The sequence below is a fragment of the Cheilinus undulatus genome, linkage group 5, assembly GCF_018320785.1.
Source record: "Cheilinus undulatus linkage group 5, ASM1832078v1, whole genome shotgun sequence".
In the NCBI taxonomy this organism is placed as follows: domain Eukaryota; kingdom Metazoa; phylum Chordata; class Actinopteri; order Labriformes; family Labridae; genus Cheilinus; species Cheilinus undulatus.
This window is the reverse complement of record NC_054869.1, coordinates 23,274,784-23,287,387: the sequence shown is the minus strand read 5'-3', so window position 1 is coordinate 23,287,387 and position 12,604 is coordinate 23,274,784. Positions and strand designations below refer to the sequence as shown.

At 39.2% G+C, this 12,604-nt stretch overlaps 1 protein-coding gene across 3 annotated transcripts in view; it reads left to right on the top strand.

The window, feature by feature from the left end:
* grin1b (glutamate receptor, ionotropic, N-methyl D-aspartate 1b) overlaps window positions 1-12,604 on the top strand; it is a 90,540-nt gene that overhangs the window by 43,798 nt on the left and 34,138 nt on the right. For all 3 annotated transcript variants that reach the window (XM_041788403.1, XM_041788402.1, XM_041788404.1), the window contains 6 exons: window positions 7-181; window positions 2,607-2,757; window positions 5,588-5,674; window positions 8,182-8,317; window positions 8,398-8,525; window positions 11,232-11,396. In XM_041788403.1, coding sequence (XP_041644337.1) covers window positions 7-181; window positions 2,607-2,757; window positions 5,588-5,674; window positions 8,182-8,317; window positions 8,398-8,525; window positions 11,232-11,396 — 842 coding nt within the window. The remainder of the gene's footprint in view (window positions 1-6; window positions 182-2,606; window positions 2,758-5,587; window positions 5,675-8,181; window positions 8,318-8,397; window positions 8,526-11,231; window positions 11,397-12,604) is intronic.

Genomic DNA, 12,604 nt, shown 5'->3' with positions numbered 1-12,604 from the left:
GTGCAGGCCTGCTTGGCCTCCAGCTAATTAACGGTAAAAACGAGTCGGCGCACATTGCGGATGCCGTGGCGGTGGTGGCTCAGTCCCTGCAGGAGCTGTTCGAGAAGGAGAACATCACCGAGCCGCCGCGGGGCTGCGTGGGAAACACCAACATCTGGAGGACCGGGCCACTCTTCAAACGGTCAGTACATCGGCGACCTCGCCATGAGGTGAAACAGCCATCTGGGGCAATGCTGATGATGTGATTTCAGAATTAAGTCAAAGAATATTTTGACTTTAGTTCTGTCTCTTCTGACAGTTTTTCTCTACAGGATGTTTATCAGAACAGTAACATTTAACTTTGCTTTTATATTTGATAAAATATAAAACTTGTAGAAATTATTCATGAAACATTTGAGTGAATGTGGAGGTGACACAACAGTCAGAGCATCTGGAGCTTTTTTAATGTGAGTAGATAAGGGAGTTAATCTGATTTCTTTAAAGTGGCTGTCATTCAACAAGATTTTTTTTTCTGGATTTGAGCAGCTGGCATAGAAACAAAGTCTTGTAGCTACACCTAGGCTGGCCATAAACTAGACGATTTTCAACTCTTAACTCCCTGAGCCTGATGCTATTTTTTTTAACCAGTTTGTCTCACCTGGACTTGTTGTCTTAAAAAGCTTGTAAAACATCAACCCTGTGGTGCGCAGTCAAGCTCTTAACATCCTTTTTCAGAACAACCTGGGCTTTCAGTATATGTCTGCTGCGGTAATGTCACGTGAATTTTAAAAAATTTCAGAGAATATAAAGATAAAAGAAAGAACTAAATGGAAATCAAAGCCCAGAGATTGTATGTATTGCATACAGTAAACAATAATAACTAAGGATTTTTTGCACAGACATCTCTGAGGGACCAAAAAGTGAAAAGATAATCATTCTGTGACAAGATGTCTCTAAAATATCCACATTTTTTTAAGTCCTTGCACCTTTTTGTATTGGCTTATTTTAAGTCATTAATCAAAGCAGTTTCTGTCTGCAGTGACAGAGAGACACATCACAGCCTCTCTGTGTCTCTTTCTCGTCATTATGAGTAATTAGCCGCTATCTGACGTGATGATGGAACAGCCTGCCATTGGTTGTCATAGCCTGTCACAATGCATTGTGAGAAACTGATATGGTGGCTAAGGCTCAAGCTAGTGGCAGGGACAATCAAAAAATGGATTATGAAATGGATAAGAAGATGGTCAGTATTGGAGTTGCTGGTGTGGATTTCATCTTTAAAAACCCTGGAAAGTCACCTATCTTCCAGGCTCACTTGAAAACCTTCTGTAAGAGCTATGAAGGCTTGGTTAGCGTCATTAGAACAGCACTACACTGGGCTCTGATTAGACAAAAATGTGGGAGACCATAGACGTAAGGACAAATTATTTTTCATCTTATAATCCTGTGAGTGCACACAATAGAAGACTCAGCGAGACAGTGAGACCACTGAGACCACACACCTGCTAACCTGCCAACAACCTCACATGATCCCATGACTTCAGAAGAAAAACAAACATGGATGTCTGTTGCTACCCTCAGCTTGCTGTTCCTCCACAGCAGGCTGTCCTGCCATGTGCTACAGTTGCAGCAAAAAAACATTAAAACTAGGACTGCCAGCATCAATGCATTAATTGCGATTAATTAAAGTCCATAATTTTTAATAGAATGTCTTTAATCTTGATTAATTGCATGTTTTAATTTCCCTTTCAACACACTTTGGTTCAGCCACTGCTGCTCAGTGGACAAGTCAAAAGTCATCTGCAACTTGTAATATCAAACATTTACCTTTTGACTGTTCCCTTATTTATTTTTCAATCCATAACAAATTCCTTTTTCTTTGATTAAGTTTATGCCATAATCTTCCTCAAATTCTTTCAAAATAAAAGCAGGTCTGTATCCAAACAGAAAATCAACCACATTTTGTTTAAAACAATCCAAAAATCCCAAAATGAAACAAAAGCTGTTTTAAATGCGAAATAGCTTATTTCATTCTCTAAGGTCTATCACAGTGGAGGTTGAGCCTTCTTAAATTAGTTTACAGAATTTATTTTTTGGCCTAAAAATATGGACATTTTCATACTCAGACTCAGTTTCCAGTGCAATGACAACAGTCAGGAGGTGAGTTACCTAAACTACTAGAGGAGCTTCAGGTCTTAGTGTAAGTTTTCCAAACCACTTACTTAGAGAACTGAGAATGGGACTGGACAGTTTGTAGGGCTGTGAAGGAAATGTTGTGTGACTGCTGTGCATTCAGCAGTTTATCCAGTTTGAGTTTCTGATCCTCAGCATGGAGTTGTTTCCTCCTCCTTCAGCACAGGAGTCAGCATCTGAGACGCTCCACTGATCTGATCTGGCTTCTGCTGAAAGTTATTCTGACACAACTGGGATAATGAACCTCTCTGTCACTGCCGCTCTCCTCTGTGTGACCCATATAGACCATCAAGTCCAGTTGAATCACTTTTATTTATGTGGTCCGTTGTTACAGACTGTCCCACAGCATCATGTGACATGTTCTCACTCATAGTTTGGGTATCCACTTTTCCACATGCTGATCTGGCGCAACTGCTCTATGATTGGCTCCTCAGGGTGCTCATGGCATCCAAGTACCCTGACGGTCTGACGGGACGGATTGAGTTTAACGATGATGGCGACCGCCGCTTCGCTACGTACAGCATCTTGAACTACCAACAGAAACCAGGTCGCCTCATCCAGGTCGGAGTCTTCAACGGATCACAGGTACAGTACAACTGGTTAGACCGGGTTATAACTAGTAATACATCTGGTTCTTCTTGTGGTTGTTCCTGGTTTTACCCCTGATCTTACCAGGTCAATTATCTGGTAATGTTACTGTTTATTCACTCAGTTAAACACCTGTGATTTACTGAACCCGACACCTGGCTAAACACTGTAATACATCTTCTAATCCCCTTGATAAACATTACACTCACACATTTGCCAAACCAATTTTTCAATCTAGCTGCACACTTGGTACTGCTTGTAAAACACCAGTATAATCCTGGTTTTACATCTGATAAAATGTAGTTGTCTACCTGGTTATTCACATGGTTATAAACGGTTTGTATTGATAGTTAAGCATATGCTGTGTTAGTCCTGCCCCCATAGTTACACACCTAGATATACACCTTGCACCACCAGGGCTCGCACCTGATTTTGGACCACGTCATTCATGTTGTTATAAAACTTATCACGCCTAAGTACTCGACAGGTAATAACCTCGAAACCATCAGTTATGCACATTGATAGACCTGGTTACTCAACCTGTTGCACTTAGTTATATTCATTGCAACCATGTAGTTTACATAGTTGGTACTTCTTCTAGATTTATAGTGACTTACACAATTGCTGACACATGCTGATACACCTAGTTGTACACCTGGTTACACCCTGTAACAACTGGTTATGGATTTATTTTTTAGCTTTGTAAAACCCGGTTACAAACTTGGGTACACATCTGGTATTACACCTGGGTAAATGCTTGGTTACACCTTGAACACCTGGTTATATCCATAGTTTTTCTTGTTGTAACACCAGATTATACACATGGTTAACAGCTGGGAAACACCTCATGTTATGCAACTGTTTATAAACTTTATTTTTCACCTTGTATTTATTCACCAGGGTATGAACCTGGTACATTATAAAACCTTGTTATACACCTTAGAATAAACCTGAGTATTCACTTGGTAATCACATGGCTATCGACTGTTTTAGAGATAAGTATGAAGTTAGTCGTACACCTATTCACCAGTGATTATACATCTGCTTTTGCATCTGTTTCTCTGTTCACCACATACCTCATTAACCATTTTTTCCACCTAGTTTTATACCCTGTGTCCCCTGGTTACACATCTGGTTCAATCCTGAATAACACCTGATGACACATTATTTATCTGGTTGTACATCTGGTAGAAATAAAACTGTGTAGAACCAGGTTATGCTCCTGCTGATATACCTTTTTCTCAAAGGCTTAAACCTAATAGTAAATGTACTTATTGAAGTGGTTAAAACCTTATAAGACCTGTTTTCACGCCTGATGTTCCAGGTTTTATTTTTACTAAATGCAAAGATATATTGTAGACATGGTCAATCCTATGGCAACACTTACACTGAACAGACATTTTTTACTTTGGGTTTTGCATGTCAGGTAAAAATACTGTAGAGTTTTTTTTGTCACCTATGGCCTCTGCTTATTTAAGATGGTATTAAGAAGTTATAAAGCTAGTTGAAAACTGGCATTTTATTTTACAGATTGTATTTTGCAAATGACCAATCAAGAATAAAATAAATACATTTAAACTGCTGCAGATCAAATCAGCCATCAGGCAAAGCCTACCCAAATGTTTGGTTTTTCATTCTCTGGGGCTAGTGCACCCAAAAAATACTTTTCAGGCCATTAAACTTCACTAAAGTTGACATTTCGTGAAAAACACATAGTTGTACTTTTGCATATTTGGGTATCTGAGGTATCTCCTGACCCACAAAAGAAAAAAGCAGACCCAGTCCTTGGTTCATGGTTCACTTATGTTTGAAAACATTAATTTTGAAAATATGTTCTGAGTCCATTCTCTGTGATTCACTAATGGAGCCATGATTTAAAAAATCTTCTATGACCATGGAAGCACACAGCTGTATGTGTGCTTAGATGAGGAGCTCATTTACATTTAAAGAGACACACCAGAATGGGCTGTTGGACTAGAAAAGGCTGTTTAGTGCCTATTAATACAGGGTCAAAACCTCCTCTGGTGCTTGATCCATATTATGACTAAGCGGGGCACAGAGGTTTAACTTAGACCAGAGGGGCCATGCTAAAAGAAGTATGATATGTAACCCTTGAAGAGTAAGATGCTTCTTTTTATCCAGAAACAGTCTCTTCATTCTTCTCTTCACAGCCGCCAGACTCTATTGACAAAACCCCTGATTTTACTTTACAGGAAACAGAAGTTGCTGGTCAGACGCTGCCTTCATTGGTTAGTTTGTTTGAGTGCTTGTGGTCACGCCTGGTCTCACCTGACCCTGCCTGGTTAAACACCTGGTCACACCTGGTTATGCAAAAGGTTAAACACCTGATCACAGTTGGTTAAACCTGTTTTAAGGTTAATGCTACCTGTTTTTGATATAAGTAGAGTTTCCTTGTCAACCTTGAAAACACTTATAGTATTTAAAATGTGCCTGTTTCCCAGGCTGGGATGCTCTGAGGAAAATTACCAGAGTGCACTATAGGAAATGTAGTGTTCTGTGCAAAACTTGCACATATTTGCATCATTTTGGTTTGTATCTGTCCCTCACAAGTACAGCTGAAGTATTTTAGTGGCTCACTAAACACAACCTATTATAGTCTGCTAGAATAAGTGAAATATCCCAGTTGAAGCATCATTCACTGGTGTGTTTGTTCTGAAGCATCTTTTCCAAGCTAAGTGTGTGTGCTAGTCACTGGCCTCTTTAACTATTGATGTACGGATGCAGTATTGATGCTGTCATTTAGTCAGCATGTCACAGTGAGACCTGTCTGGAACAGCATGACAACCTGTGTGTATGTGTATTTCAGGTTGTGATGAACCCTCAGAGGAAAATCATTTGGCCTGGAGGAGAAACAGAGAAACCAGTTGGATACCAGATGTCAACTAAGCTGAAGGTACAGCTCCTACTCAGGCTTCTGCTGCTGTTAAAATGCATTCAGTGCCATGAAGAGTTGTAAAGTGGAAGCACATAGACTTAAATCTGACTTGAGTTGCATGAACATGGAAGGAAATAGGAGACCTTTCATCTCGAACAAATAAGGTGACAGTGATTTTTTTCTCTGTTGCACCTACACTGCCATGAAAAGGTATTCCCCCCTTTCTGATTCTTGACTATTTTGCATATTTATCACACCTAAATGTTTTGGATCACCAGGCCTGGGTGTGGCCAGTGAAATTGAACTCAGCTTTCCAAAAACTGTGGTTAATCACAGTTAACTCATGATTTAACATGGGGGGCAATTACTGTTTCACATAGGTCCAGATAGGTTTGGAATTTTTTGTCCCCCTTAAAAAGTTAAATAATCATTCAAACACTGCATCTTCTATTTACTTGGGTTAGCTTTGTGAAATATAAACATTTGTTTGATGGTCTGAAAAATTTAAGTGTGATAAATATGCAAAAAAAATCAAGAATCAGAAAGGGGGCAAATACTTTTTCACAGCACTGTATATGTAGCTAGTCTCTGTTTATACACACACACACACACACACACACACACACCCACACACACAAAGAATATGTATACAAAAGACCAGCTTTTGCTGTTTTTATTTGTGATAGTACATGAGTAGTATCATCCACCAGCACTTCTGTGGGCTTTGGCTGTATGCAGGGAAAATAGTAGGCGTACAGAGCAAAAGGGGCATTCTGCAATCTGTTGTAATGCAATCCAACAACCCATTGGCAGTCAGCTTAGGCAATTTAACTTTAATTAATGTCTTTAAACAAAAATCCATATTCAAGTTCTGTGAACAGGCTGCTTTTAGGCATTACCCAATACCAAATGGCTCATCTCAATCAGAGCCAGGTTGAACTAATTTGTCACAACACAAGATACAATGAAGGAAGGAACTGCATGTTTTCTTCACTGTGTAAAAAGATACAACAATGAGGAAACATTAGAGTAAATGTGGTTAAAAAGAGTGCATTAAAACAGTTATAAGTCTGATGTGAAAGAAGGAAGTATTGGTGAGAACTACTTTAACTCTTCCATAGCTCCCAGAGGCTTTATCATTTATGTGGACACGGGGCTCCACGGTTGAGTTGTAGGCAGTTTTTAATAACTGATCATTGAGCAGCACACATGGCTTATAAATAAAGTGTATAGTTGAGTATGACTGGAAATACAGTGCTTAACAAATTTATTAGACCACCTTAACCCTAACCACCGTAAGGTTTATGCCACAGGTGCCCTAAATTAACAGCATTGGTAATTACCAAAATCATTTTTTATGTTTCTGCAATGGTTAATACACCAATATGTAGAAGCCCTTTAACCCAAATGACATTTTTAATGCTAAAATAAAATTATTATTGTTATCCATGAATATGTCAAATTATAGTTATTTACTTGCATTCCTGAACAGAAAAATGAGTTTTAGTGGTTGAATGTTATGCTTGATTCATTTCTGACTTCTCAGAGAAGCCCAGTGAGCCGACTCAAATTTGGGTGAATTCAGTTTGAAATTCCTCATTCCTGTTCAAAATGGTAAAATGTGGAGAGCTCACTGAAAATGAAAGAGTTTGCATTAAAGCACTTCATGAAGCTGGATGGTCTCTGAGACAAATATGACTAATAAATTTGTTAAGCACTGTATCTGTGAAGTATCTTTTCTGTCTAATCAGCAGCATAAAAACACAAACAAATCAGGATCCAAGACTGCTCCCTGTACCACTGTTACCATCTAAAACTACAACTATGCTAAATAGACCACTGTAGTGGAATCTGGTCCTTGACTGAAATAAAACATTAAGACATTTAACATTGGAAATAACACTGACGTAATATTACATGCCAGTTGGACTGCTTCACATATCTATTAAATGGGATATGTCTCATGTAACCACTCACTGAAAGCATTAAGATGGGCTGAACCTTTGAAAATACCTGAGAGGATGATTGGACACATTCTGTCAGTCTCGTTTATTAAGGGCCAATCAGAGCGGCCAAGCAAATGACGTAGTTAGCAGTAGCCTGCAGGCAAATCAAAGTCATGCGGGCACTGGTCAGGAGAAGAACAAATGCATGTTTTTCACCGAGAATAGTTTTCAGTGCGGTTCTTTGCTCTACTTTTGATAAAGATGTGGTCCAGTTCTGATCAAAAATTGTGGCTGTACTATAGCTACATCTGAGCTCATTGCTACACCTGCAGTACATCTAAACCCCACAAGTAGCTACTGCCTTGTTCTCCTAAAATGACACCACTTGATCTGGTCCATTCTCAGACCAGGTACAATTGTTTCAGATTGGAGCTTTGTAATATGGATCACCTGATAACAGACACTGAATCTAGCCAATCCATCAGCTTTGGAAGGTTAACACTGACATATAACCAAACTAAAACGGTTTATTATGGAGTCTAGTGTTACCTAGCAAGTGTGTATGTTATTTATGTGCAGATTGTGACCATCCATCAAGAGCCTTTCGTATACGTGAAGCCAACAAAGACTGACGGGACGTGTAAAGAGGAGTACACTGTTAATGGAGTCTTAATCAAGAAGGTTATCTGTACTGGACCCAATGGGACCATTCCAGGTACATGCACTAACATGTCTTTGTTTTTTTACCATCTAAATTAACCTAAAAACCTGATATTAGTATGTTTGTGTCTCCAGGTCAGCCCATTGTCCCTCAATGTTGCTATGGTTTCTGCATCGACCTGCTCATCAAACTGGCGATGAGCATGAACTTCACCTATGAGGTTCATCTGGTAGCTGATGGAAAATTTGGCACGCAGGAGCGAGTGAGTGTTTCTTCTTACATGTGAACAGACATACAGACTGTCAGAGCTGTTTGACTTTTCTGTTCCTCTGCTTTTACAGAGGTCATCACAGGGTCAATTGAATCCCGAGTAATGTTTTCAAGGTCTAAGTTACTAATTGGTGAACATAAATCAAAGGAATTGCTCCTGTAACACACAATAACACTAAGCTGTTTTAGTGACAGTCTGGTGTTAATGGAGTCTGGTGGCTTTGACATAAGTGATGCACATGCTTTCAATGGTTGGATAGAAAGCTGATACTTTCTAAAACAAATGCCTTTTACTGTAGGGATCTTTTCTGTGATGCCATCAGACAGTCAGGATAACAATCTGAGCTTGTCAGTGACAAAAAAGAGAACTTTCAGTGAACAAACTTTGATTGGTGCATTTAGCCTCAAGCATCATGTTTCAACCATCATGTGCTGTTTCTCTCCTGCCAGCTGAGCAATCTACTGCAGTGAATCCAGAACTTTTTGTAGTTCTACTTATAAATCATTCAGGTCATTTCAATTGCATGTACTGTATTTTTTAAAACACAAACTAAAACAACACACAGCAGGGAAGGTAACTACAGGGAACTCACAATACAATACCATTCACACTGTATGTACTTTATACCATGCCGTGACATACCACATCACGTCCACATGAAGATATGATGTGATAACCGTTATGGGGCCCACAGTGACAAAAATATTCAGTGATTCTGTGATATAACTGATACAGTTGACATATTGTTAGATAATCATATTTTGGTTGCACAATGCTACATATTTTTATCATTATTGCAATATTGGAGTAGGCAATAATCACATCATAAGTGTAAAGGTAAAGACAAAAGATAAAACATAAAGATACCTCAATGCCAAGTTTTTCCAGTATTGTTCATCTCTTAATCATGCGATGGTGACTCACAATATGTGATTAATTAAAGAAAACATATGCCTCATCCATGCTAACATGCAGGATTAATGTGTCTATTCACTGCAGTTTGGTTTCTCATCTTTATCACTCTTCATCTCTTACCTTATCTTCACCACTGTCTTTCATTACTCCGCTGTCTAGTTCTCCCCCTTAATCCCGTTGTCAACTCCTTGTTTGACCAATTAACTTCTTTTCACTGTTCACTTATTCATGTCAGTAAGGAGACATGAATTAGTGACACAGTGTCAAACTGGCAGGGTTGACAGTACTGTGCATTTTTCTTTGTAAAATATTGATATTTGGCACCAACAGTTTGATAATTGTAACACATCAGTTGGGCTAGGGCTACAGCTCCCTCCCTAGTCTTATGGTTTCACATCCCCTCCTCTCTGACTGAAGATCTTCTCATGTTGTCATCTTGAGATTTCCTCACCCTACAATGACAACATCAAACAGTGAACTCGTAATCACACAGCAGTCACGATGGAAGCAAGCAGCACTTCATGTTTTCTCCGGATGATTCTGTGGAAATGTGATTAAAACTTGGCTTACTTTCATGTCGTTGTGACTCTCCGACGCTCTGACCTGTTTACTGATTCAACACCAGTATAGCACGGAGGCTTGTTGCTATGGCGACTACGGCTCTGTCCCTGACTCTGACCTTGTTGAAGCTGAGAGACATTCAGTCATTACTGTCTCTCTCTCTCTCTTCCTGCTGCTCCAAATGACACTCTCTCTCTCCTCTCACCTCTTCCATCACCTCGTCTCCTTCGTTCATTTTCCCTCCAGTCTGCCTTTTTGTGATGTCTCTTCCTCTCCTCCCCCTTTCCCTCTCACATCTCTCCCTTCTCCTGTCTCCTGCTGCAGATTTATTTATAGTCGAAATGTCTGCTTTATTTTCCTGGAAGATAAAAGATTCAGAGACAAAATTAAATCAGTCGGAGATAAAACATGACATCAGTCAGAGTGCCTTTGTTTGAGAACAGAGTGATGCTTTTATTCTTCATTATGACAAAATATACAATTCATTGTCATTGATTTTTGTTGAACATGTTTTTCAAAGAAGATACAAAATATTTCCCTCAGCATTCTCCCTGTTTTGATTGAGTTTTTGGTAAGCAGTGAAATCTTACTGATATGTCAGATTCTCTGTGTTTACACTATTTTCAAACTTTTACTGCAAAACTGCGATGTATAATTTATACAGCAATTATTCTCATCATTCATTAAGTGCACTCTTGGACTTCAGTTTCCCTGCATTGTTTTTGTTGCCTTTATTTATTTATTTATTTATTTATTTTTTACTGTCCAGCACCCTGAGAAGCATGAATGGATTTAAAGCTGAGGAGCTACATCTAAGGCTGGTTTTGGAGCTTTACTTTTGTGTCCACACTTTTAAAGTGCTTGATTAAACATACATCATCATTAGACTGTAGATGACTGAAGACTGTATTTCATCACAGCTTATGCTTTCTGCCTTTTCAGCTCTCCACAAAATTTTCTGAAACACATTTGGACAATAAATCTCTGATCACAACAGAAACAAAAATGCCTCTGAAAAAAATCCCCAGAATGTGGCATTTGCCTGCAATAAATACTGTAAACAGAGAATAAAGTAACCCTGAAGGATCAGATCTGTTATCCATTATCTCCAACATCTATCTAAGCATAAACCAGATTTTGAAGTCAGGGCCATGCGGAATACTAGAAGAGATGTAGAGTAAAACCAGACACCTCGGGCCCCTGCTGTCTTCTCTCCTGCAGGTGAACAACAGCAATAAGAAGGAGTGGAACGGCATGATGGGAGAGCTGCTGGGGGGTCTGGCTGACATGATCGTCGCTCCCCTTACCATTAACAATGAGCGTGCTCAGTACATCGAGTTCTCCAAACCCTTTAAATACCAGGGGCTAACCATCCTCGTCAAAAAGGTGAGCAGTGTGTCCCACTACTCTGGTTCTGGGATAGTTTACACTCTTCACTGGGTATGATGTTCTGGAGCTAAATCTGAGATCGGCTTAACACAAAATATCTGTGCAGGCTCTAATTTATCCAAGTTGTGTTTATCCAAAGCTTGGTTTAAAATTTGGAATTTATTGAGGATACTCCTGTTGGAGGAGAAGCAAAATGTTTTCAAGAAATTCAGTTAAGTCCAGTTGCCCCCCTCTGGACCAATCCTTGAATAATTCAACACTAAGGATGTAGGCTTCATTATGATCTGACTCCAGAGATCAGTGGTAAATGATCTTTTGGTTTTAATAACAAACATTACAGCCAGAATATTCATTACAAAACTTTATTTCAACCTAATAGAATACATCTGCAATCAGCTCATAAAGATATACAGAGTTTAAGGGAAAAAAAAAAATCTCTTTTGAAGGTTTGGAAAAAATGTGTTTCCAAGGTCTGATTTTTCTGGAATGGAAAAGGTTTGTAAGCTAATTTGACTAAATCTGATGGAAAACGTCCCCCTTTTGATGTTTTGTATTCAACTAAATATGTTTTCATAAGCTTTCTGGTTTGCTGACCTACATAAGATTGCAGCTTAAAGTGCACAAATACTAAAGATGTGAAACATTTAAAAATAATCAAATAATGACATTATAATTTGCACAAAGACCAACATAGACATTGTTGAAACATTTCTATGTCAGAGTTGTCAGGGTTAAAACCCACAGCAGAGGAGAAAGAGTCCATTAGTGTCAATCAGATATGACATCTGAACCTCCTCACAGCTTGAGTCATGCTGCTGTCACGCTGCTCTGAAGGATAATTTGGGATATTTTGAGTCAGAGTGACCCAGTTCACTGCCAGAGTTTGGCCACAGCAGCAGCAGGAAACAGATCGATAGTTTCCATCGACCCTCCACACGTCTCTTTCAGGGTCATATGTGGCGCCTTAACTGGTCCACTGATTTCATGGGGTTTATGTACCTCTAATGGATCCAGCAGGGATTGTAAATTCCCTCTGACAAGAGCAGTTATCAGACATTCTTCAGGTACAGACAGTTAGTTGTACATCAGTGTTCAAGGACACTAGCAGGATAATTCAAGTTATAGATAGTTCCAGTTTAAATATTGTGTTGACAGACCACAGCTAGTAGAAAGAAGGTGGCAGACTCTCTTCAGCTTAAGGTGAT